This window comes from Cydia strobilella, chromosome 19 (genome assembly GCF_947568885.1).
Source record: "Cydia strobilella chromosome 19, ilCydStro3.1, whole genome shotgun sequence".
In the NCBI taxonomy this organism is placed as follows: domain Eukaryota; kingdom Metazoa; phylum Arthropoda; class Insecta; order Lepidoptera; family Tortricidae; genus Cydia; species Cydia strobilella.
Genome location: NC_086059.1, coordinates 5786581 through 5811542, shown reverse-complemented (window position 1 = coordinate 5811542; position 24962 = coordinate 5786581). Strand labels below are relative to the sequence as shown.

At 38.3% G+C, this 24962-nt stretch overlaps 2 protein-coding genes across 2 annotated transcripts; one reads left to right on the top strand and one right to left on the bottom strand.

Moving 5' to 3' along the window:
* Nucleotides 1-75: 75 nt before the first annotated feature.
* On the top strand, nucleotides 76-13278 carry LOC134750272 (ATP-dependent RNA helicase Ddx1). The gene is made up of 13 exons (XM_063685430.1): nucleotides 76-636; nucleotides 1360-1477; nucleotides 2874-3040; nucleotides 3721-3852; nucleotides 4788-4977; nucleotides 5651-5838; nucleotides 6327-6451; nucleotides 7114-7251; nucleotides 9259-9473; nucleotides 10722-10837; nucleotides 11705-11812; nucleotides 12569-12703; nucleotides 12986-13278. Exons 1-13 carry the CDS (start codon nucleotides 187-189, stop codon nucleotides 13088-13090), a joined length of 2187 nt encoding a protein of 728 aa, XP_063541500.1. The 5' UTR covers nucleotides 76-186; the 3' UTR covers nucleotides 13091-13278.
* Nucleotides 13279-13621: 343 nt separating this feature from the next.
* LOC134750217 (histone-lysine N-methyltransferase Set8) lies at nucleotides 13622-24716 on the bottom strand. Its single transcript, XM_063685357.1, has 6 exons — nucleotides 24355-24716; nucleotides 23889-23988; nucleotides 23313-23736; nucleotides 20546-20736; nucleotides 19654-19896; nucleotides 13622-19162 (listed from the first exon to the last, which is right to left on the bottom strand). The coding sequence occupies exons 1-5, from the start codon at nucleotides 24362-24364 to the stop codon at nucleotides 19689-19691; spliced, it is 933 nt and encodes a 310-aa protein (XP_063541427.1). The 5' UTR covers nucleotides 24365-24716; the 3' UTR covers nucleotides 13622-19162; nucleotides 19654-19688.
* Between the last annotated feature and the right edge of the window lie 246 nt (nucleotides 24717-24962).

Here is a 24962-nt window from a genome sequence, read left to right as displayed (position 1 = left end):
TTACTGGCAACACTAAAATTTACGCCAGTGTCAAAACTAGTGGTTGGTTCGAGGTTGGTTCATGGTTGGTTATATACTCATATACTCTTTGGTCAAAACTGTCAAAAAGGGTAGACGGTAGACGACATCGGATGAACCGGGTGTTCTGTATTTATTTTGCTGAAATATCATTGAATTTCCTCCATCATGACAGCCTTCGAGGAGTTCGGCGTCCTCCCCGAACTGGCTAAAGCCATTGATGAAATGGAATGGACGTTGCCGACTGATGTACAGGCTGAAGCGATTCCTCTAATTTTGGGTGGTGGAGACGTACTCATGGCTGCAGAGACTGGTAGTGGAAAGACTGGTGCCTTCTGCTTACCAATTTTACAGATTGTGTGGGAGACATTGAAAGACATACAAGAAGGAAAGACCAGCAAAGTGATAGCGCAAACTTCGTCTGAATGGACGATGTCGTTTTTCGATCGAAACGATGCGATGGCGGTGACTCCAGATGGGCTGCGCTGTCAGTCAAGAGATCAGAAGATGTGGCACGGCTGCAGGGCCACGAAGGGTGTGCACACTAAGGGTGCTTATTACTATGAGGCTACAGTCACTGATGAGGGGCTGTGCCGTGTAGGCTGGTCTACACAAGCTGTAAGTTGGTTATTATGATTTTTTACGTTTTATCTTGTGTATATTTTAGTTAATTATAAGGTAACATAACTAATCGTTTAAGTCAAAAGACACAGCAAATATATTAAATTATTTTAAAACGGGTCACTCACGTATTACTAAGTCGAATAGCTCGACATGTTTCGGTCCAATTTACGAGGACCGTCTTTACGGAGCAACGACACGTCTTCACTGGTCGAGGGCGCGCCGTGTACTGCGGGCCAAAGCACGACTCGCACAACCGCTCACAACAGGCGGCGTCGGCGGTGCCGTCGACGTCACCGTTGCGAGGATGGCTCTACCCTCCGTATTGCGTTTGTCAAATGTCGGATCGCACACAACACTTACTGAGTCACTTGCTAAAGGCAGGTCCACACTGACCACCGACCCAAAACCGTTTTCCAAGTAGGAGGCTGAACCAACCACTGTCACGATTGAAATTCGGATAACAACTGATTTCAATAGCTTCCCGTATTTTTCGTTGAACAAAGAACTTTTCTCACCAGAACCAGAACCGTGTTTGTTCACGCTAGAACGGTTACCCTATCAAACCTAATATAGTGCATTTGCATTGCGTCCGAATGCAGTAAGTGTTCTGTCACTGCGGAGCTTTGGCCATCGCGGTTTTTCATGCACACACATACACACACACACAGCAAATGTTAACTTTATCTTAGTGTTCTTTTAAATATTTTCTATAAACAGGCAAGGCTGGATCTTGGCACAGATCGTTCGGGGTTTGGCTTTGGAGGCACCGGCAAGAAGTCTAATGCCAAGCAGTTTGATGACTATGGTGAAGCATATGGAAAGAATGATGTCATTGGTAAGAAAGTATTTCATCATTGTTGCACAATTCTATTTATTGCCAGGGAAATTTTGTATTAGCATACCAACCAAGGTAAAGTTTTTTCTATGATCTAAATATAAATAAAAATCTCTCTCTTCTCTCTCTCTCTTTAGCCTTTTTCTACCCTTTGGGTGTAGGCCTCCTTCATTTTGCGCCATTCGTCGCGGTTCTGTGCGACTTGGAGCCACTGTTTCCCCAGTGGGGAAACAGTGGCTCCAAATAAAAATACTTAATTCTAATAATCTAATCTAATTTTTGCGGATGACACCAAATTATTTGCTAACCCACTCATAGACTACAGCCATCTACATGACGATCTAGATGCATTAGCAAGCTGGTCCAAAGAATGGCTAATCAATCTGAATTCTGCCAAATGTACTATACTTCACAGAGGAAATCGGAACCCCCGCTTGACTTACAACTTGGATGGCACTCCACTAACGATTGTAAAAACACAAACTGCCTAGGTGTTAAGATCTCGGAGGATCTAAAGTGGGAAGAGCACATCTCCGCAGTGGTAAAGAAAGCCAGAAGCATGATTTACCTCATTAGATAAGCTTTCAAAACCTTGACACCACAAATGATGTTAAAAATTTATAAAACGCACGTCAGACCTATGCTGGAGTATGCATTTCAAGCCTGGAGTCCTTACTTTGCCAAGGACATAGATATGCTGGAGAAGGTCCTTCGGGTGTAGGCCCCCATTCATTTTACGCCACTCGTCACGGTTCTGTGCGACCTGGAGCTACTTCTAATAGACAATACTTTGCAGAAATCTGTATCAATGAATTTTTTAAAGATAAATCTGTTAATATTGTGTTTATTCTGATTGTTTGTTCAGCAACACATTGTGTAAAGACAAAACTACCAGTACCATTTTAAATTCACAAAATATCTTCATGCGCAAATCATATGTCCATTCAGTCATCATTCATTTCATTTCTCTCTTAACTACAAGACCAATAAATACAGTACCAATTTGATATTAATAGGGGATATTACTGCAATGTTCTGCCACCACAGTGCAGCACTAGCCTTTTTAGTAAACCATAGAGTAACTTATACATACTGTACCTTTAACAGGTTTTTGACAAGTTTTTGAGAGATAATAAAATATTATGTCATTGATGCATTAAGGCGGTTTGTTTACAAAGGACCTCCCGGGAAACGCGAATCCGAAATTTCGCTATCTGCCTCTTTATCGCTTGAATACGCAAGAGTGACAGAGATGTCAGATAACGAAATTTCGATTTTCTTCTTTAGCGATAGACTGTGCTAATGGCTCCACCTACGCAGAGTTTCGCGTTATTGTATAAACTAGAGTTTTCCAGGATTTTTGTCTGTATACTGACATAGTTACCACCACTTTCAGGATGTCTGCTCAACTTCAATGCGGGTGAGATCCGGTACACTAAGAATGGAGAGGACCTGGGAGTAGCATTCAAGCTGGATCAATCCCGTAAAACTGATTGCTACTACCCAGCTGTAGTGCTTAAGAATGCTGAAATGAGCTTCAACTTTGGAGCAACACCTTTTAAGGTAAAACTTATTTCGCAAAGATGTTGGATTAAAAAAACCGGCCAAGTGCGAGTCGGACTCGCGCACGAAGGGTTCTATACCATTACGCAAATAACGGCAAAAAAATCACGTTTGTTGTATGGGAGCCCCACTTAAATATTTATTTTATTCTGTTTTTAGTATTTGTTGTCGGCAACAGAAATACATTATCTGTGAAAATTTCAACTGTCTAGGTCATCATCGTCCATGATGATGCTACAGCCTGGTGAAAGACGGACAGACAGACAGCGGAGTCTTAGTAATAGGGCCCTGTTTTTACCCTTTGGGTATGGAACCCTAAAAACTAAGATTTTTTGGGTTTAGACAATTTTTTATAAACTGAGGGCCTTTTAACATAGAATATACAGTTAAAAGGCCAACAAATGAAAATAGAAATACTAAAGTTAGATTTTGTATACTGCAAATCGTTTTTAACCCTTCAACTGCCTTATAGTCAGAATATTAAGTCAGCAGAAAAGTTTCCTTTGCCACCCACCTATGCAATATCGCGTCACAAAATTATGTACAAAATTTATAAAAAATCAAAGACCGTTTTTCCGAGGGGTTGAGAGACGATAAGAAGTAAGCTCTTGTGGGGTTATAGAAATATGGCAAAATACCTAAAAAGCAGAACTAAACATGTTTTTTGTTTGCATTTTCAGCATCAGCCACCAGCAGGTTATGTAGCAGTGAATCAAGCACCCAAGGAGTGTGTGAAGAACAATGTGGTGCAGGCTGGAGTGGCTACTGAGAGCAAGCCCGCAAACAACGCGCCGCAAGCTATCATTATTGAGGTAAGTTTGTTTTGAGATTATGATAACTTTGTTCTACTGTGCGCAGAGGCTAGTAAATATAGAAGAATGACAACCTATAGCCTAGCATCCTGTGCTAGATTATGGTCGTAGGAGGCCGCTTTCTGATAAGGTTCCGTTAGAACTAGATGATGCTATTAAATAAAATCTATGACTAAATTGCTTTCATTACCGGTGACAGAGGTCAGGTGTGTCCAATTAAAGTTTTGAAGTTATTAATAATAGTAAGATGATCTTTTTATGTGCACACAGTACCAATGGAGGGGAAGTGGGGAACATACACCGCTAAACCAGTTGGCCCATCTACCGCTCCCCCCGCCGCATATAGACGCCGTGCGAGCCACTTGGCTCTGAGATACACGCTCGTGTACGCGTCATACACGCAATATATTTTCTCATACATACAATTATCTTTAAGTACCTTTTGTGGAACCAGAATTAGAAGCTGTTTTTAAGTATCTGCGATTTTTATTTAATACTCAAGGCACCAAGCTTGAACAATCTAAAATAAATGATTTAGTATTATATTATTATTACGCAAAAAACGGCAAAAAAATCACGTTTGTTGTATGGGAGCCCCGCTTAAATATTTATTTTATTCTGTTTTTAGTATTTGTTGTTATAGCGGCAACCGAAATACATCATCTGTGAAAATTTCAACTGTTTAACTATCTGTTGAACCGCATGAGATACAGCCTGGTGAGTGGTGCCAGACAGACAGACGGACAGTGAAGTCTTAGTAATATCCCGTTTTTACCCTTTGGGTATGGACCCCTAAAAATAGTAAATAGGCCTTGTATGACAGTTTTATGGGTGTTAGGTATTTATTATACTAGTATCTGAATGTAGATTGGTATATTGTGTCAATTGTGTGCATACATTGTGTATAATAAAACACAGCATAACTTGGTTTCCAGCCATCGCGCGAGTTAGCAGAGCAAACCTGCAACCAGATCACCATGTTCAAGAAGCACATCGAAAACCCGAAGGTGCGCGAGCTGCTGGTGGTGGGCGGCGTCAACGTCAAGGACCAGATCAGTCAGCTCAACGCGGGCATTGACATTGTTGTTGGCACGCCGGGGAGGCTGGAGGATCTTATTTCTGGAGGTAAGGCTGTCTTTATAAAGGCGGTATTACATCAGTGTGCGGCACAAGCATATTCAGTACAAAAATCCTTGGTGGAATTCCGCCTTAAGACTATTGGCACTTTTTTTGGCTTACCAGGCGTAAAATTTCTCAAACAAAGCCCGTTGAATTACTATCACTAGCGACATCTAGTGTAAGATGTAGGGAAACTACACTTTGTATACAACTAATAAACAATTACCTAGTTTTTATTCAACTGCGACACTATAACTGCCGCTAAAAATAGAGTCCCTAATGTTTAGCTTAAGTTTATTTACTTCAGCTGAGCTTGACAAACTTAGTAAAATATTTTTATGCCTACAAATTTAAGTGTGATAACTACTACTAGCGACATCTAGTATGAGACTAGACTCAACAAAAATTTTGTGTGTTGATTATCACACTCGACTCCCTAAAGCTTAATTTTGTACTTACGACCTGGGACCCGTTTCTCGAACGGTATTATTATTCTAATATTATTAGTGTGTTGCTATGGTAACCCATACGATTTGACAGTTCGTGGACTGATAATATTAGTCTAATACCGTTCGAGAAATGGGCCCCTGTTAGGACTCTGTATGCGATATCACGACGGTGAGGGGCACTGGTGTCTTTACTACCGACAAGATATCCTACCAATTCCATTCCATTTTAGGCTACTTAGCGCTGACTCACTGCCGCTTCTTCGTCTTGGACGAGGCCGATGGTCTGCTGAAGGCTGGCTACGGCGAGATGATCGAGCGCCTCCACCGACAGATGCCCAAGATCACGTCAGACGGCCGCCGGCTACAGATGGTCGTTTGCTCAGCGACGCTTCACGCCTTCGAAGTTAAGAAGATGGCGGTAAGTATTGGACAGTGGTATACCGGGTGGAACCTAATCATTCTTGGATAAATGTTATCATTAACATTTACTCTATCAACTAGTAGAATAAAATAGAGGTAGAGGGTGTAGATTCCCGGGCGAGACAAGCGAATTAAAAAAATCTTTGACTGCAGTTTTGTTTCTTTAAAAAAATAAAAGAATGTTTCCTTTAAGTAAAATGAGCTAACTTGAGGTTTTAAGGTGCTTTCCCTTCAGGGCCCATTAATTTTTTCCACACTGTATAACTCAATTGTCTGTACTGCACGCGATAGCTTCGAGTAGTAATTGAGTCTGTCGAGAGAGAAAACAGGTCGTGCATTAGGAATGGACAACGTTATTCGTGACCTTTCGCTGTCAAATATCGGTTTATTAGATAGTGGGAATGAATATGATATGTAGCATTTTCTATTCTGCGCCTTAAAGTGAACTTGGAACATATGCTATTAGAAATAAAACCGGAATTGCAGGAAAAACTGATGCACTTCCCAACATGGATCGACCTGAAGGGCGAAGACGCGGTACCGGAGACCGTGCACCACGTGGTGGCGCTGATTGACCCGCAGAAGGACCGCTCCTGGGAGACCCTGCGCAAGTAAGTCAATCTATGATTATGTGTGTAGTGTATTATTATCCACACTATATTCATATTACTTTCTGTCGGTACATAACTATTATAACTATGTAAAAGGATAGTTTTGTACCAACACAAAGGTTGCCAAACTTAAGAGGGCTGACATTTAGTTCTTTAATGTCCCGTTTACCCTTGGCGCCATAACTATTCAATTAAAATTTTTACTTATAAACAAACAATAAAACTTCCAAAATATTTAGATCAGTACGGTTTCACTCACTATTGTTTTTAACCGCATTTGACGACATGTTTCGGATTAGTCGGGAATCCTTCCTCACGCACGAGTGTCGGCGGCGGTTGTACTCCATGCACTGTCCGCGCCTGCATAGTGAGTAAAACCGTACTGATCTAAATATTTTGAAATATGTCTCACGATAGTTTAATTTCGAATAAAACTTCCCTATAGAGCATCCTGGTCACACCTTCTTAGTCAAACTTTGTGTAACTTTTATAATATGTAACTTCAAATTTAATATAATAATACAACTAAGTATGAAAAAAAACTGATACTTGACTCCACAGTCAAACTAAATAATTAATAGTTTTTGTGGAGCTTTGTTAACTTGTAATTTTAACATTTAATTATAATAAATAAAATGACCATATCTCTGGTTTTTTTACAGACAAATAACAACAGACGCGGTTCACGCCAAAGACAACATCCGCAGCGGGAACACGACGCCTGAGACACTTTCCGAGGCCGTCAAGATCCTGAAGGGCGAGTACTGCGTGCGCGCCATCCGGGAACATAAGATGGACAGGTGAGGAAATATTTTTTGTAAGATTTTGCATAAACCGATAAGGTCTACCGATGGACTAGGTTTAGTATGGTTTAGTCCATCGGTAGACCTTATTACAAAAGGCATAACGTCCACCGACGTACAGTGTGGGCGATGTACACGCTTCTAAGTTCTAACGTAATCGAATGGAAATGCGATATACAAATTGAATGCTTGAGAATAACAGTCACATAAAAAGTGTTACTAAAATATTACCAATTAAATGGGAGAAAAAACAAATGTAAATAAATATTTGTGAATAACAAATATTTATTTACATTTGTTTTTTGAACGCGCCCCATTTGTTTCCTGAGTTCCAATAATTATATATGGATAAAATTAAATGATTTCTATTTGTATTTATTATTTTTATATGATTTTGACCCATGTTCTTTTACTGATATATGTTAAAATAGTTAAATAACAAACGAAACCGTCAACGCCATCTAGCCGAGAACAGGCCAAAGGTTGGTAATGGTGGTAGCGCCATCTGTGCGGGAATCAAATTTTCCAAGGCACGTTTTTTCCTTAGACTATAAACCATAATTGTAATTGTTTACATTATTTGCAAGTTCTATTGACGACGACTTTACGGAGTTACATATAGGTCTTAAGCGAGGTTTAGACTAGCAAGAACTTGCACGCAATTTTCGTTACATTACGGTATCTGATCCACCTTTTTTAATACAGTTTACCTCAGTAGTCGGCAATGTAACTTAAATTGCATGCAAGTTCTTGCTAGTCTAAACCTCGCTTTAGGTTCCAATCAAAATTGCTGCAATGCACTGTGTTTACTTACTGTCCAGACTGCACTGTTGCGATGCGATTCAAGCAAATGCAAATATTGTATTTTTTCTAATTTTATAAGTTGGCCAAAAACAGCGTCAGATCATCGACCTGCAAGTCTGCGATAGTTGACTTGCAGGCGAGCGGGGTGGAATCATGAAATTCATCTCCGAATTCATCATTCGCTGTTCAGTCGAGTCAGTTAAGACCCTTCTGATGGCAATTTGACCGATATTCAACCAAACCTTGGCTACATTTTACGGGAAACAAACGATACCGCGATGTACGAATCGCACTGGATGACAAAGTGACATCTAGCGTTGAATTGGGTAAACTTTGCCCATGCGGTCGGTGACCTTGGGTCACATGTGGTTTATAAATAGTGAGCTCTTATCATAATTACCGCTTAACTCCAAAGCCAAAAACCTAATCTTCTAAGCGTTTTTATTAAATTTTGTATTAAATCGTGAAACGAGATATCGCAACATTGGTCAAAGGCAGAGGTAACTTTTCTGCCGACTCGATATCGCGCACATTTGTTTACAAATTTTTTAATTGTTATGCGTATACCGTATACCCATAACAATTTAAAAAATGGATTAATTGGAATTATTCTAAATACTAACAATAAACTTGGCCTTTGTTATCCGGGACTTGGCCAAAACTCAGTATATTTTATTTTATTTTTGCCCTTCAGTTTTGCGACTGTAAACTGTATGTACTTCTCTGTATTTCGCCGGTTCAGACACTCTTGTCCAATGTCCAACTATATCTTAATTTAAAATAAATTCTAATGCTTCGCATTAGCAAAAACCTTGTTTTTAAAAAGCCAATTTTTTTTTTTAGTATATAAGAGTAAATCTGAAAGTTACACCCATAACAGAGTGGTACGGGCTTGTGATGCGGAGGGATGAAAGTCATGTGAGAAAAGTATTACCATCGAATGAATGTGGAGGGAGGTACGAGGAGAGGAAAACCGAGGAAAAGGTGTATGGACTGTGTGAGAGATGATATGAAACGAACGCAAGTGAATGATGAGATGACGGCCGACAGAGGTATGGAAGAAAAAGACATGCTACGCCGATCCCAACTACCTCAAGTGAATGGGACAAGGGCAAGCGAGTGATGATAATTTTTTTACAGATTCTAACGAACCTTAGGATACCAGCGTAACCTATAAATGTTATATTTGTACTTTTACAGAGCCATAATCTTCTGCCGCACAAAAATCGACTGCGACAACATGGAGCGTTTCCTCAAGTCTTGCGGCAGTGAGTTCTCCTGCGTGTGCCTCCACGGCGACCGCAAGCCGCAGGAAAGGAAGGCCAATCTGGAGAGCTTTAAGCAACAGAGGGTGAAGTTCCTCATCTGCACCGATGTCGCTGCTAGAGGCATAGACGTGTCTGGACTGCCGTTTAGTGAGTTTACCTTATTTTATGCGCTCTGCTGTCAGGGCGGGACAGCGTTTGAGGCAGTTGCTCAAGATTTATTTCTTCGTGGGCGAGTGGCTTTTTAGTGAGCAGTCAACGATTGATATATTCAACTAATATATTAAAGTGGGAATCACTGTGCTGCTTCTCTCGGAATGCTAATTTATTGAAATAAATATATTTTGAAATTGAATTCATATACGCTATTCTTCATAAACTGATAATGAAGGATTTCTGTCGACTACTAGCGCCATCTAGTCAAAAAATTAGAAAAACACTCGCACAAACTGATAAATTGTAGATAAATAAATGGAATCCGGTATTTAGTCCTGATTCTTAAGCGAGATTTAAAAAGCTTAGAGTAGCCAAAGATAGATATTGGAGTAGCTTATTAACTAATATCACATTTTTTTTACAATTCAACGTACATACGTTTCGAGAGGGTTGTAAAGGAACATTTTTATTGAGTGTCATACGATAGCTATCGTTTTAATACTTTTGAAAATGCTGAATTGAATTTTTGGTCTGATGATAAATATGAATTGGCTCGAATTTAAAATCTACAATATTATTCAAAAATCGACTAGTATTCTGAAAAAAAAAAAAAAAAAGTTTGTAAGGATGATATTCCATCTGTCCAATGTGTATTTGCGTTTCACATTTTGCTTAGTCAGAGAGTGAGACGCAAATACACATTGGACTAAGATATTGGACAGATGTAATACCATCCTAAGCGGCACTGGTCATCTAGTGGAATAAACTCAAAGAAAATTTAGTACTTGAAAGTTGTACTGGATGGCGCCACAGTTACGGTACCTACTTTACGTTTATACGACCATAGAGTAACTTATACTAGAGCGGTACTGTCATAGTAAATTTTGTAACCACAGTAAATTCACTGCCATCTATCGACACACTTTAAAACTAAAAATGAAGATTTATAAAAATACGATAAAATGTATTTAAATATGGATAAATGATTTTTTTTTATTTGCATTAATTATTTTTATGATTTTGACCCATGTTCTTTCACTGATATGCGTAAAATTTTTTAAATAACAAACGAAACCGTCAACGCCATCTATACGACAGTAGGCCAAAGCTAGTAGCGCCCTCTGATCGAGAGTCAAATTTTATTGATTTTCGAGGCACGTTTTTTCCTTAGACTGTATCCATCTAATACGGAGTTATATCTATCTTTGATACGACACTATTTAACAGTGAAAACTGTTTCAGTGATCAACGTGACCCTGCCTGATGAGAAGTCTAACTACGTGCACCGCATCGGTCGTGTGGGTCGCGCGGAACGCATGGGGCTAGCTATCAGTCTGGTTTCCACCGTGCCTGAGAAGGTATGAAGGTTGTGGCCAATCTTCAGCCAGTCGTTGAGATATACGCCCAGTAGGTCATCCCGCCATCTCTGCCTGTTCCAGTTCCTCGCCCCTTGAGGCACCGACTTTGTGGCTCTTTAAGCTCCCTGCTCCATCCAACATCAATAACGCGGGTTTTTAAGTACTGACATAGAGAAATAAAAGTAAAGAAAGAGTGGTAACTCCATACATCAAATTTCTTACCAAAACGCGCCTTATTTCGTAGTCGACATCTAGGTCAAGTAGCGGATCTCTCAGTACTGCTACTCGACAATAGATGTAGCGGCAAACAAAAAGTCTAATGATCAACGATTTTCGGCTAATATTATAACCAGAGTAACCGGAACTCTATTTTCAACTTCTACGGTTTCTTTACTTTACTCGGTACTCTTTCTTTACTTATATTTGGCACAGAGTAATTTTTGATTCGTTCGAAAATACCTAATATTTTTTGTTTTAGTAACACAACAAACTTATACTGTATTTTTATATCCCAGACACTAAATTAACAGTTCAATTTACTACTCAATCGAACAAGACAAATTAGCCAATCAAAACTGAGAGGTATTGTATTGTATCACAATATAAATTAAATAAAAAACCGGCCAAGTGCGAGTCGGACTCGCGCACGAAGGGTTCAGTTTTATAACGCATTTTCACATACATTTTGTATGGACCGTTACAAAACTGACACCCAAAATTTGTATGAAAAACTGGGGACACTTTTTTTCTTTGCCTCATTCAATAGTACTCGTGATTCTGAGTCTAAATAGCCCAAAAGTTGATGGTATTTCGAAAAAAGTAAATTGTACCATTATTTCTGAAAATCCCCGTTTACGTAATTTCCAGGTATGGTACCACGGCGAGTGGTGCTCCTCCCGCGGCCGCAACTGCTGGAACACCAACCTCATCGACGACCGGCCCAAGGGCTGCTGCATGTGGTACAACGAGATGCAGGTCAATACACAACGTTACTGTTAAACCGTAATTACACCTGGTTCGGGATATATTGGGCTATTGTTTTCATTTTTTACTTGAAAAATATTAAAATAAAATCAAACTTATTGAAATTAAAATCAACTCCTAATCGCATTGTAATATGCCTACTTGAATAATAAACCTTTATCTTTATTGAGGAGTCATGCGCCAAAATGTGGTCGCTAAAGATATGATAAATTTTCACGCAAGCTGAATGCACTGGGCATGTTTATTTATTTAAATATATGTAATTTGATTAAACAATTCTTTGAATATTTAATATTATGGCTGAGAAATAATTTCTTACTAAAATAATGTTTTTTTACGAGTGATTTTAGTAGGAACCCATTAGAACCGGTCGGTGCATAACAATCAAGGTTCGAAAAAGTGAGGACACTAACGCCATCTGTTGACGATTCAATAGAATAATTCTAGTTCTTATTTCTATTCTAGATGGCGGTAGTAGTAATCAACTTTTACACATTTTTACTGTATTCCATTCCATCTGTCCAATTTTAATTGCGTCTCAGTCTCTCATTACGCAAAATGTGAGAAGAAATACACAGAGTAGAAACCGTTTTATTTTTGATCGCTAGCAATAAGGGTGGTATTTCATCTGTCCAATATCTTGGTCCAATGTGTATTTTGTCTCACATTTTGCTTAATTGAAAGAGTGAGACGCAATGACATTGGACAAAGAAATTGTATATTATTATTTTCCCCTATTTGTTTTAGTATTTGGCCGATATTGAGGACCACTTGAACGTGACGATTCAACAAGTGGAGTCCGATCTGAAGGTGGCGGCCAACGAGTTTGACGGCAAAGTCGTGTACGGGCAGAAGAGGACGCAGATTGGCTCTGGGTACCAGGTAAGTGTCGCATGCCGTTCGGGGGCTAGAGTTACACCAAACTAAGTTGGCAGCGATTTTGATAGCACAGACTGCGTTTTAAATTTCATAATAGTTTGATGTTTAAAATAACACTTGCACACTCTGGGCTATCAAAGTCGCTCTCCTATTTTCCTTTCTATCCTAACTGGCGAAGTCTTTTAAAATTCTTTCCTCCCATGACCTTAGTCATACATGTGAGGAAAATGGGATGGGAAATGAAACTGCACATTTTTAAAATGCTTACAATTTTTGTTGTTGCAGGACCACGTGACACAGATGGCGCCAGTGGTCAAGTCCCTGCAGGAGCTGGAGTCGCAGGCGCAGCTATATTACCTTAAAATGCACCACAATGTCACCATCGCTTAACACATTCAATGCCTAAACCAGACTATCGGGTATTTTATGGTTTCTTTCCCAGGCCGGACGACCCGAGTCGGGATCGTTAGCTTTATATGACTAAATTTTTGTGGCCTGGCGCGGATGTCATGTGTGGCTGGGTGGCATTGAATGTGTTAAGTTTTACATATTTATTTATAAGTTGCGTGAATATAACGACTGATTTTGCGTAACTATTTGTTTTATTGTAAGAAAATTTAAAAGCCCCGACTACAAATATGTTCCAGTTGCAAAATTGCATCGCCACTTTCTAAAGAAATTCATTCGTGGCCATGCAAGTTCGCAGCTCGCTGTATTTGCATTCATACATCTAGTATGCCATGTCTTTTCCACGAGTATGACTACTTAAAGACGCGCGTATGGAAATTTTATTTTATTGTACATATATGATCGTCAGATGACAACAAACTCAGAACAACAGTGAACAAGCAAGTTTTGCTTGTTACCTGAATTCTCGAATACAATGAATGACTAGGAAAGAATAATTAAATAAAACACAAATCAAAGTTCATTATTTTTATATTTCACTCAATCACTACTGATTATTATTTGGGCAGTGCACGGTGCCCTTATTCCAAAATAAATAAGTCTCATTACACCGCTAAGTAGGAAATTTACCATAACAACACTGTTGCTAAATGTAATATAATATCCAATCGGCAATTGTTTCATCTTAGCAAACAAATACCAGCCTCATAAACTGCCAATGAAAAAAAAAAACAATTCATTTATTAAATTACTAAATAAAATAGAGCTATGTTAAAAAGTAAGAAACAATTCTGTAAATTAAATATTGTTCTACAGATCAAAATAAAGGCGCGATTACGATATCCTTAATACGGCGGCCGTGTCAGTCTTCATTAGACTGACGTAGGCTTAGGTCTTAACTTAGTCCTTTGCCACTAATTCGTGAAATCGAGCCCTAACTTTAGATGTTTAATTATTTTGTATTAGGTAATCTTTGCTTGAGGTGGTCTAAAAAAACATATTCATTATACAAAAATAGTCCATTTAAACATGATTACTAATTAGCTAATTCGGCGACAAAACTTCGTAAATTAAGTAACCTAGTAATATGATAGCTTGTAGTATTGTAAATTATACACAACTAAATATGTATAAAATTCGAAAGTTGGCCATACTCCCAACATTTCATGTTTTATTATAGAATATGAATAATGTGTATTATTTTAGTAACTACATATTTGAACGTATTTTTATCATATAACAATAATAAGCGAGGGGTGTTTTACCTTGCTTCAGGATAGCAGTGAACGTCGAACAAAATTTTATCTTAATTTTAAACTCCGACCATAAGACCGTATTTATAAACTGTAACTTCAGTCCAAACGTCAAAATCTAACTCTAGACAAATCAATTTCGGCATTAAGCTTAACTAGATGATTTTACACTTTACTTTTGTTATGAATTTGATTATTGTTTTAGACATGTAAAAAAATTGCAATATCACGTTTATAATTCGATATAAAAGTACTTAAAGCTAATTAATGTTCTCCCAGATAGGTGTAAGATACAAATCCATGAGAAAGCCACGTGAATGCGACTAAATCTACCATACAATCGGTTGCCTTTAGAACTCGGCTATAGAAATTTAGTCACCAACGTACTAAGCGGCATAGCTCGTGTATTCGAAGCATAATTCTACAAAAGTAGCTCACAACATCTAAAAAATCATACTAACTCAAACTAAACCGCGGTTATCAGTATTCAGTGCTACCCCACTATTACTTACGGGTTATACTTAAAACAAAATGCATTACATATTTGAATTTGAACGGAATATATTAATCTATTTAAAATATTTAATATAATTAACCTAGTTATTAGGATGTAAAATTATGCGGAGACATTTTAAAACACTATTTGGTTGGTAGCACCTTCAAACATATTGAAACAATCATTGTACCAACAAACAAAGCTAAGAATATTTCTTTCATATTATAACAGGCTTCAGTCGTATACCGATGTTTGTTTCAATAGTCCCAAAATAACCTACCACACAAAGGTTCTAATAATTCTTGTCTAGTCTCACTAGACTTTCACTTTATTAGATATCATAAGGCTTTAGAAGTATGTCAATAAAATAGGGTTAGGATCACACGAGGCGTTAGTATTAACAAGTATACAGGAGTAGGAACAACGAAAGTAATACTATTACCTATAGCGATGTGATGTTGCTGAACTGGTATATGAATTTCAATTAAACATATTACTAAGTTAGACGTCACTGGAATTTTCGTCAGTTCTAAAAAAATTTGATGGCGGCACTATGCGAGGTTTCAGTCACAGCTATATTTTGCATAGCTCGTTGACATCACTCTAAATATCTCAAAACGCGTGTGTGTGTGTTTTCACACATTATATGTAATTTTTTTACTCGTCTCTAAGTATAATGAGCAGCAGAAGTAACTATCTAAACGGGCGAGTGGTTAAAAAAACAAGCTCTTAGTTTCTTAACAATAAAGGATTATTAATTTAATTTTGAAAACCTTACTCGCTTAGCCATTTCTGTAGCTGACTGTACATTTTAACAACAAAGTGTATATATTTCATATTTAGTCCAAGGTTACTGTCCAGCAACATTAGCCTGTCATGAAAATATTAGTAATCAAGTGCACGATTGGTAGTTGCAATACTCGTAATCCGAAGGTCGATCGAGTAGATGCAAAGGTCATTGACACTCTAAAACAGTCCAAAACAAATTTAAACTTAATATATTAACAGGTTCTACGGCCAAAGATTCAAAATAATGTATTATAACTAAGGGTGGTATTCCACCTGTATTTGCGTCTCACATTTTGCCTAATAAGAGTGAGACGCAATGCACATTGGACAAATAAATTGGATAGGTGGTTTACCATTCCTAGGAAATCAAAAAAGGTATGATGCATACCTGGCGAATGGGATCAATGACCTATTTTAGCGATGAATTTCGTCCCACGAAAGCATAAATTGAAAAGATTTTTAAAAGCAAGTACCAATCAAAGCTTACCTATTAAAAGTCTGGCAGTGATATCTTTTAAATGTCATTGCAAATTGAATTAATTCAATTGATTGATGTAAATGAAACAAATAGGCGATACAAGGACGTCATAAATATCTAAACGTATGGTGATTAGGGCTACCCACCTGTTCTAGCTTACAAATAATTACACTAAGTGACATATAAAACATTTCTTAACATTAAAATTTATCTAACTGTCGTGTATCAAATTTCGAGAGTCAACGATTTTCGAGTAAAAAAATCGTTTAGAAATTACTTTTTAAACGTTCAATTCAGTCTTGGTAAATCGCTGACGCTCGAGGGCATTTCTCAATTTCTTTCAAATTTCTTCTCTTACTTTCTCTAATCGGGACACAGTCTCTATCACACTTACGCTTATGATCACTATAAGTCTCGCAAATGGACTTTTTGTATGTTTCTACAATAAAGAAAATGCAGGGAGATCTATATCCAGGGCGCCCCAAAATTATAATGAGATGATTTCAATAGCATAGTGGTGGCCTGGTGGTGCCAGAAAGTCACTTGCATTAAAGGGGCTTGATATACTACATAGGAACAAGCCTTTACGTGTAGAAAGTGGCAGGTTTCACTCTTAATGGTGTTTGCTTCTACCCCTCAACTCTTAAATATCTAAATTTGCCAGCGAAAAATCGATCTGGAACTTTAAATTTTAGAATTGTGTTTAGATTTTCTAGGTGAGCTCAATCACCCTGGATTTTATTAATTTAAATAATGAATTAATGCGGCTTCCATTAGTTACTGCGATGAACGTAATGTACTGTTCGGTGGGCAAATTTAACTCTTTCTTTTAAATGTATGAAGATTTTTACATACTGTCATTGATGATGGGTTCGAAAATGAATGTCATTAATACACTGAGCAAATTTTACAACCATGCGTCTTTCCAATGTTCAAATTAATAATAACTTAAAATTAAAGATAAATACAACACTATTCGAGTTAGTTGCGTGTCCGTAATTTAGGAATACAAATGACAAATCAAAAACGAAATTACAACTTCCCGCCTTTACACCGTAAAATACCCGGCATACCCGGAAACAAGAACTTAACTTATGCCACAAATAATCAGGTTAGATTTAAGCAGTACAGGAATTAAGTCTCAGATTTAGGCGAATGCACAGACGCGTAGCGTTTTACGTCGAAAATAATGGTTAGGTATAGTTGAAGAAATATTATTTGCACCGATGAATGTTATCGCTAATGGCTCTTTTACAATAGGGTAATAAAACAATTAGCACCCGGTCTTGCTTAAAAGTATATTTGAGCTAAATAATCTTGATCGGATCAAGTTGATCCCATTTACTTTTCTAAATTTGAATTTCAAGGTTTTCCTAGTTCCTTTTCCAACTTTTCAATTCATAGTTGGTTGTTAACTTAAAAAAAAAAAAAAAACAAGAAAAAATAATTTCATCCTCGGCACCATGCCAAAGGGGCCACATTTTCTAGATGTATTTTAGTTTTAGTTTTATTTTTTAGATACGTTCATCTTTAATTTTAATGACAAATTTAATATATTATGTGACATTTCAAAGTAAATACTAGTTGTGTAAAAAAAAAGCATTTACATATTATCCCAGAAACACAAAGTATCATAACTTGGTGCTGCACCGCTCCTTTGTAATAGTTTTGTATTCGTAAAGATAAAGTTTTCTGACCAATCGGTGCAAATTATATTTCGTAAACTATATCTCGTCAGGTGACAACCTAAACTCATTAATTACCTCCACAAGTTCTTAGCCATAGTGAACCATATTAGTACCAAAATAAGGTCGCTTTTTAGTAATTAGTGTCTTGGTTGTCACCTGACGATCTATTAAACTGACCATTTTCCCACGCTACAATTAATGCAATAAACTCAGGCATGTTTTACGGTAATTTCTTGCACCAAAACAAGTGGTATATCAAGGACCATATTTAGTCAAGTTTAGTGTCGACAGCGCTCGCACGTCTCGGTCAGTAAAGGGCGCAGTCTTCAGGCCTCTCGTGAAGGCACCATAAGACAGTGACGTCTTTGGACATCGGTCATAAAATTTCCCTTAAAACGCAATATTTATTTGTACTTGCATTTTTTTCGAACGCAGTAGTTTACTAGAAATATAAGTTGCTTCAAATCACCCTTTGCTAAAACAGATTTTTCGTGCCAAAAAATATTCGTTACTGAGCTAATTTGTCCATATTTATTTATTTGGAGATTCAACAGCTGTGACATTAACATAATAGTTATTTGTTATACAAGGGTGCAAAGTTGTATTTTACCCGCGAGTGTTTCAACACACGAGAAGTAAAATACATTTGCGCCCGTGTATAACACAAAACTTTTCACCTCACTATAGCGAGGAAAATGCAACATCCACAGGCGTTAGATCATCTTCATCACTGGAATCACTCATTTTTTACGATATTATAACAGAAAACTCTGGACTTTGTGTATTTTTACGCGAGTCGGTGAGAAAAGTTTTTTAGTAAAAAATTGTTGACAATGTTGACATTTCTGACGTATGAAATGTTGTATTGAAGGATAAAAGACAACTTTCCGAACTAGTGAGGGGAAAAAATTATAGTAGATACAGGAAGCCAATATTTGCTGTATAACTAGATCTATGATTAAGATTTTTATGTGCAATAGGAATGAATTCTTTTTTGCAACCTAATTTTCTAGTAAACTGGACTGCTTGCTTGCTTCTTTAAAATCGTACTTCATTTTTTTTCATAGCCCACTCTATGTAAAACTCATTATGAGTTAGAAACCTCCATGCTGGTATGTCTGTCTGTAAAATATCGGTTTATTAGACATTCAAAGCCATTAAACACCACCAAAGACATCCAGCATAAATCCTAGACTCGTCAATTCAGGTAGTTAGGCCACTCCTCTTAATACTTAACAACATTGAATATTATGTCCAACTTCAAACAAAGCGTCATAACAGAAAACTTCACAATTAAGCTAAATTAATAAATAACGTTCAGTAGTTCACCGGAGATTTCTGGAAACATACCTGTAATTAGAGTATACTGTGTAAATAAATAAATAATAACTGTATCATTCGATATTTTTTATTATTTTTAGACATCGGTTTTTAGCGATAAAACCGCCTGTTGTTTACTTCTACTTCTGTTGCTGTTTTTTTCTGTATTGTTTTTATTGAGGTGTGCAACTTAGAGTATTTGTATTGTATAATTTTGAAATTGTATGATATGTCTAAGTACTGATATTGGTTTTCCTTAGATGGTTCCTTTTTTTCCAGAAGAGAAGTAGTATCTTGTGAAGTTAAAGAGGTGTGCAATTTTGGGTATTGCGGGCTAAAGTCGCAAGTTCATTACCTTCTTGAAATGGAGTTAAGAGGTTTGCATTTTAGCCGACGATATGTAGCATCAGGATGATTAGGTACTTGCTCACCCAGCTGCAGGGCATGGGCACTTATTGAATAAATTCCATTCATAATGTGCCCATCAAATTTAGCAGCTCGACTACTACTGTCAGACTCACCCGTCGCCGTCGCCGTCGCCGTCGACCGTCACACGTCAGAGCGCGAGCCAGGGGTGGTGCTGCAGCGACTCCTTGGAGCGGTCGCCGTAGTCGTAGGTGAGCTCCTCGCCGGGCGCGACGTCCTGCGCGGCCAGCAGCACGAGCCGCGGCCGGTCCACCCACAGCGCCTTCGTGTGCAGGTTGCCGGCGCGGGAGTGGTTCACGAGGCGGCCGAGGCGGCCGGATTCTGCCGTTGCGTCGATACTGGAAACGTCAACTTGACTACAATCTGTTTTCCACTTAGTAAAAAATAAGAGATGATTACAGGCAGACTTTTTTATACATTTTCATATATTTTTTATTAATTCAATGTGGTCTTGTCAAGTTGAATCAAGTTATACAAACAAATTACGAATTGTGTACGAATAAATGTCAACTAAATGTTTCACATTATCTGGAGTTTCCCTAACATTACAACATATAATACAATAAAGCACTATCTTATCTTATCTTATACAGCCTTTATATTACAAAAGTATCTATATCACAACTACAACTACTTCCACCATAACAAAAGGTCTCCTTCTTCCTTCTGACTATTATATTAATAATAATAATAAAAGACGTTTATTCAAGAAGTTGTAACATAGCATAGCATGTTGTATATTGGCGAATCTTTAAGGCCCCAAAATTAATAAATAGGAATTGTCAATCTTGCTCTCTAGATAAAAGAGGGACAATTGTCAAAACCTGAAAATATTGTATTGTATCACCTGTAGTGAATTCGTAATAACGTTTTCAGTGGTATCTGTCAACTGTGAGCATATCCTGTGCTCCTCTTTTGTTCTACCCTCCCAGTGATTATGCGTTTTTGTAGCGTACAAGTCATGGCTTACTGCTTACTATAACTCACCAATACTGTTGGTCCTGCAGTCTGAAGTAGTACATATAGCAGCCGGCTTCCGGGTCCTGCGCGTACATGTGCTCGCGCTCGCGGGCCTCCTGCACGCCCACCAGCTCCCCCGAGTACTCCACCACGAAGCTGCCGCGGCAGAAGGGCCGCGTCGCGATTATACCGCGCCCCTTGCCTTCGAAATATGCCACCTGTGACAAATATTTCAAAATTTTCAAACTTTATTAAGTCAAAAGTACCCTGATAAATTTGTAATTTGCCTTACAGTCATTGGTACTGTGTACTGTAATAAAGGATTGCATTTATTATGGAATGAGATGGATGAGAAGATAAACATTGAAGTCAAATTGTAAATTTTTCGCTACTGTTATTCATTGTAACAAATAAAATATTTAGTATCTGTTGGTCAAGTCAAGATAGATTTAGTAAAGTAACTTAAAAAAATAGGTCAGTATTACAAGTGCCAGTTGCTCATTTAGAGCAACACTTTATCTTATCTTAATAGTTGGTCAAGCAAAGCTTGTCTGTAGAAAAAGGCGGCAAAAAAAATGTAGGCCCGAAGGGTTATCGTCCCATAGAAAGTTTGAATTTAGCGCCTTTTTCTACTGACAAGATTTCCTGTTATATTAGAAAATTTCAGAAATTATGTTTTCTTATGTCTGTGTTTTTAAAAAAAGGTCTGGTCGCCTAGCGGTAAGGGCGTGTGACTTGGAATCCGGAGGTCGCGGGTTCAAACCCCAGTTCTTAACAATGAGTTTTTCGAAACTTATGTACGAAATATCGTTTGATATTTACCAGTCGCATTTCGGTGAAGGAAAACATTGTGAGGAAACCGGACTAATCCCAATAAGGCCTAGTTTCCCCTCTGGGTTGGAAGGTCACATAATAATAATAATAATAAGCCCGCAGGGCAGCTTGTGGCGAGCTGTTGGGGAGTAACGACCCCACGGACCCGAGTGCTCCCGAGAGTCGGTCACGGTCTCCGTCTCCGGCGTGTCTTCATCGGTCGGAGTGGACCCCAAGGGGACCTGCAGGACTCTCAGCTCTGGCTTGCCTTCATTGGCCGTCCAGAGAGGAGTCGCTACAGCTATATGCTCCAGGGGTGGAAGTGAAAGATGCATAAGACGCGAGTTGGCACAGTGGCTGGTAACAGCCACTGGGTAGAAAGCGGCGCACACCTCTCGACACCCCTGAGCCGCTCACACCGGTGTTGCTCCTGGTCGTCTTCACGACGGCAGTTTCAGGGGCCCATCTAGTCGGCGGCGAGTCACCACCTGCCTCGATAACGTGTAGAGACATTGTTATGGCAGGTGTCCGGACCTCTCAGCAATAGCCCAATCTTTTGACTAGCCAAACTTCAACACCATAATCGGCACTCTTTTCCACTGTGTTTATAATAGCCCCTACGCCTGTTGGGACCGATTTACGGGTATCTATTTGTACCCGTGAATGGGTTCTAGCAGGTGTATTACATAACAGCAAACTTCTCCAAAGGGGCTCTACGTGTTGGATCTGTATCCCCACGCACGCCTACCAAATGACCGGGATGTATATACCCGTGAGTTTATACGAGATACAAATAATAATAATAAAAGACGTTTATTCAAGAAGTTGTAACATAGGTACATATCATAGGTATGGCAGTCGCTTTCGTAAAGCTAGTGCCCACGTAAATTCCTGGGCTTAGTTGCCAAGCGGACCCCAGGCCCCCATGAGCTGTGGCAAAATGCCGGTACAACGCGAGGAAGAAGGTGTGTTTTGTAATACAATTTAAACTTTTGATTCTCAAAAGATTTTTATAAGTAAATATGCATTTATGTAGAGAACGCGGAGACCTAATAGAGAGAGATAAAATACTATCTGGGCACTATGACCTCAAGGATTTTCAAGAGATTTTCAAGCGCAACAACAGCGATCGTCTGAGAGGTCATCACTTAAAGCTAGAAAGGCATAGGTCTCACAGTAACCCTTACAAACACTTTCTGAGCAATCGAGTAGTAAGGGCTTGGAACAAACTCCCGGAAGACGTAGTTTCAGCACAAAATGTGAACCAGTTTAAAAATAAATTAGACAAGCATAACACTACATCTAATACTCGTTCATGATATATATCTTTATGATTACTGGATACAGGCCATATCAGTTGCCATAACTGCCTGCCTGCTTATTAAATAATAATAATAATATTTTTTCGTAATCTATATAAATGTACAATATGTAGATAACGTAGTAAGTAACTCACAAATTCAGATTTTAAGAAAATATTTAAATAACTAATTTTAATACATATACTTACTTACCTAACCTATGGTGCTCAAACATGGTCATTAACTGAGGCGTTAAAGTCCAAACTCAAGGTTTGCCAGCGAGCGATGGAGCGCAGTATACTAGGTGTTCGCAGAACTGATAGAATCAGAAACACGGAACTGCGCTCCAGAACTCGAGTTGTAGATGTAGGTGTCCAGACCGCTAAGCTTAAGTGGGACTGGGCTGGGCATGTCTGCCGCATGCACCCTGAAAGGTGGGCCAAAATGGTTACCGAGTGGGACCCACGGAACACCATAGATGGTGCTGGCCGGGGTGCAGGCAGGCCGAAAAGGAGATGGCGGGACAACTTGGACGCATTTTATCCGGATTGGCGGGACACTACAAACGACAGGGTCGAGTGGAGGAAACGAGGGGAGGCCTTTGCCCAGCAGTGGGACACTAAATTAGGCTAGTAAAAAATAAAAAAAATTCTTAAATATATTAGAAAATAGAAACTCACCGCCAGCCCATCTTCTCTCTGTTCTCTCACAGCCCGTTCCAAATCTCTCATCTTCTCTGCCATCACACATTTTGAAGTCTTCCTTACACTACGTCTCACAGGGAAATACTCCGTAAGCTTATGATTTGAATTTCCATTTGTGACTTTAGGTTCTACTTTGACAGTCTTTTCTATATCTTTGGGTGTAGGAGGACGTTCCACCTTAGGACTCTTTAGTTCTTCCTTAAAATATTCAGTTAGTTTGTGGCTTTCTGCGGCGCGGGCGGCGGCCCGAGCTGCTCGGGAACGCCCACCGAGTCCATTGGTCATGTTTGTGCACCCGTTACAATTTTTCAGTGGTTTGGATTTAACATCAATTTTCTTTATTTTTGGTTCAGATTTCACTTCTACATTCTCAGTCTTAGTGGGTGTGGCAGCTATGACCCTGTAATATAGGATAAAATATAATTATAATAATTTATAAATGTAAGAATCTCATGCAGTCAATAATAATCTAGCTGGTTAGAATAATTAGCATATTATTATAGTGTTATAACAAGTTAACATTATTAAATAAATAATAATAAAGCCTGTTACCTGCGCTTTCTATAGGTGCGGGTAGGTCTGACAGGCTGGTGATCACATAACTCAATGCGATGAGGGGTCTTTACACCCTCCTGGGTGGCCAAAGTATTGGCTGGAACACAATTTGTGTGGTTTTTATCCAGAAATATCCACAAGAATAAAGATATGGTTTCATCAGTTAACAAATAATTTCAAAGCTCTTTAAGGTTAATATTATTATTAAAAAAAACTAGAAGTTATGTAATTTTTAGAAGAGGGTAAGAGAATATAGAATAAAAAAATATTTTATATATTGTGTTGAAAATATTAATTTCATCTTAGAGAAATAGAAAAAAGCAGACAGTAAAAATAACCTCAAGGTTTCCATGATGCAGATCATGTTTTATTTTGATAAGTGCCACCAATAGATTTATAGATGCATACTGTGAACAAAGCTAGACTACAATTTAACCTGGACCTTATGTAAAATGATACTAACCTCGAACCATGTCCTTCAAAGATTAATAGACACAACAAAAAGACCAGAAAAGACCGTCAGAAAACTGGTCTTATCAGACGCAATGCTGAGGCAGCGTCGTGTTACGAATGTTTGGTAATAGACCTTGTCATGATAGGATCGCGGGAAATCTTCATGTGATCAATCATCATCTGGTTCTTGTCACGAGCGGAACATGCAGATATTGTTACCTACAATGTACTTCTTCAAACTCTAGGATGAATATGTCTTCGCCATTTATGAATTATAATTATTTCTTTTAAAAACTGACTCAAGATACAGAAACAGAAGCTATAGGAGAAAGAAAATGGACGCTTGTTTTCGTTTTACTATTACTATTTCTTTCATTAGCCATCGAAATGAAATTTTAACCAATGAAATCAAATGAAATTGTATTTACCATAGACAATATGTAAAAGTTCGTAACGGCGAACCAAATAAAGGTAGCTGTTCTTTGTCATTCAGGCCTATTTTGGTCAACCGTATTAAAATAAAACACAGGCAGGCCGTACCTATCAACTAATTTATATCACTGGTAACATTAGCAGTAATTGTAAAAAAAATTGCTCCCGCCTTTTCATGTCAATCAA

Excerpts from the sequence above, each read along its gene's own strand:
- LOC134750272 (XM_063685430.1), top strand. The coding sequence starts at position 187 with ATGACAGCCTTCGAGGAGTTCGGCGTCCTCCCCGAACTGGCTAAAGCC. Across the intron at positions 3,041-3,720 it reads TTGGAGCAACACCTTTTAAG|CATCAGCCACCAGCAGGTTA; the intron begins GTAAAACTTATT and ends TTGCATTTTCAG. Across the intron at positions 4,978-5,650 it reads GGAGGATCTTATTTCTGGAG|GCTACTTAGCGCTGACTCAC; the intron begins GTAAGGCTGTCT and ends ATTCCATTTTAG.
- LOC134750217 (XM_063685357.1), bottom strand. Across the intron at positions 23,737-23,888 it reads CGCACCTATAGAAAGCGCAG|GGTCATAGCTGCCACACCCA; the intron begins GTAACAGGCTTT and ends CCTATATTACAG. Across the intron at positions 19,897-20,545 it reads CTGCAGGACCAACAGTATTG|TATCGACGCAACGGCAGAAT; the intron begins GTGAGTTATAGT and ends TGACGTTTCCAG.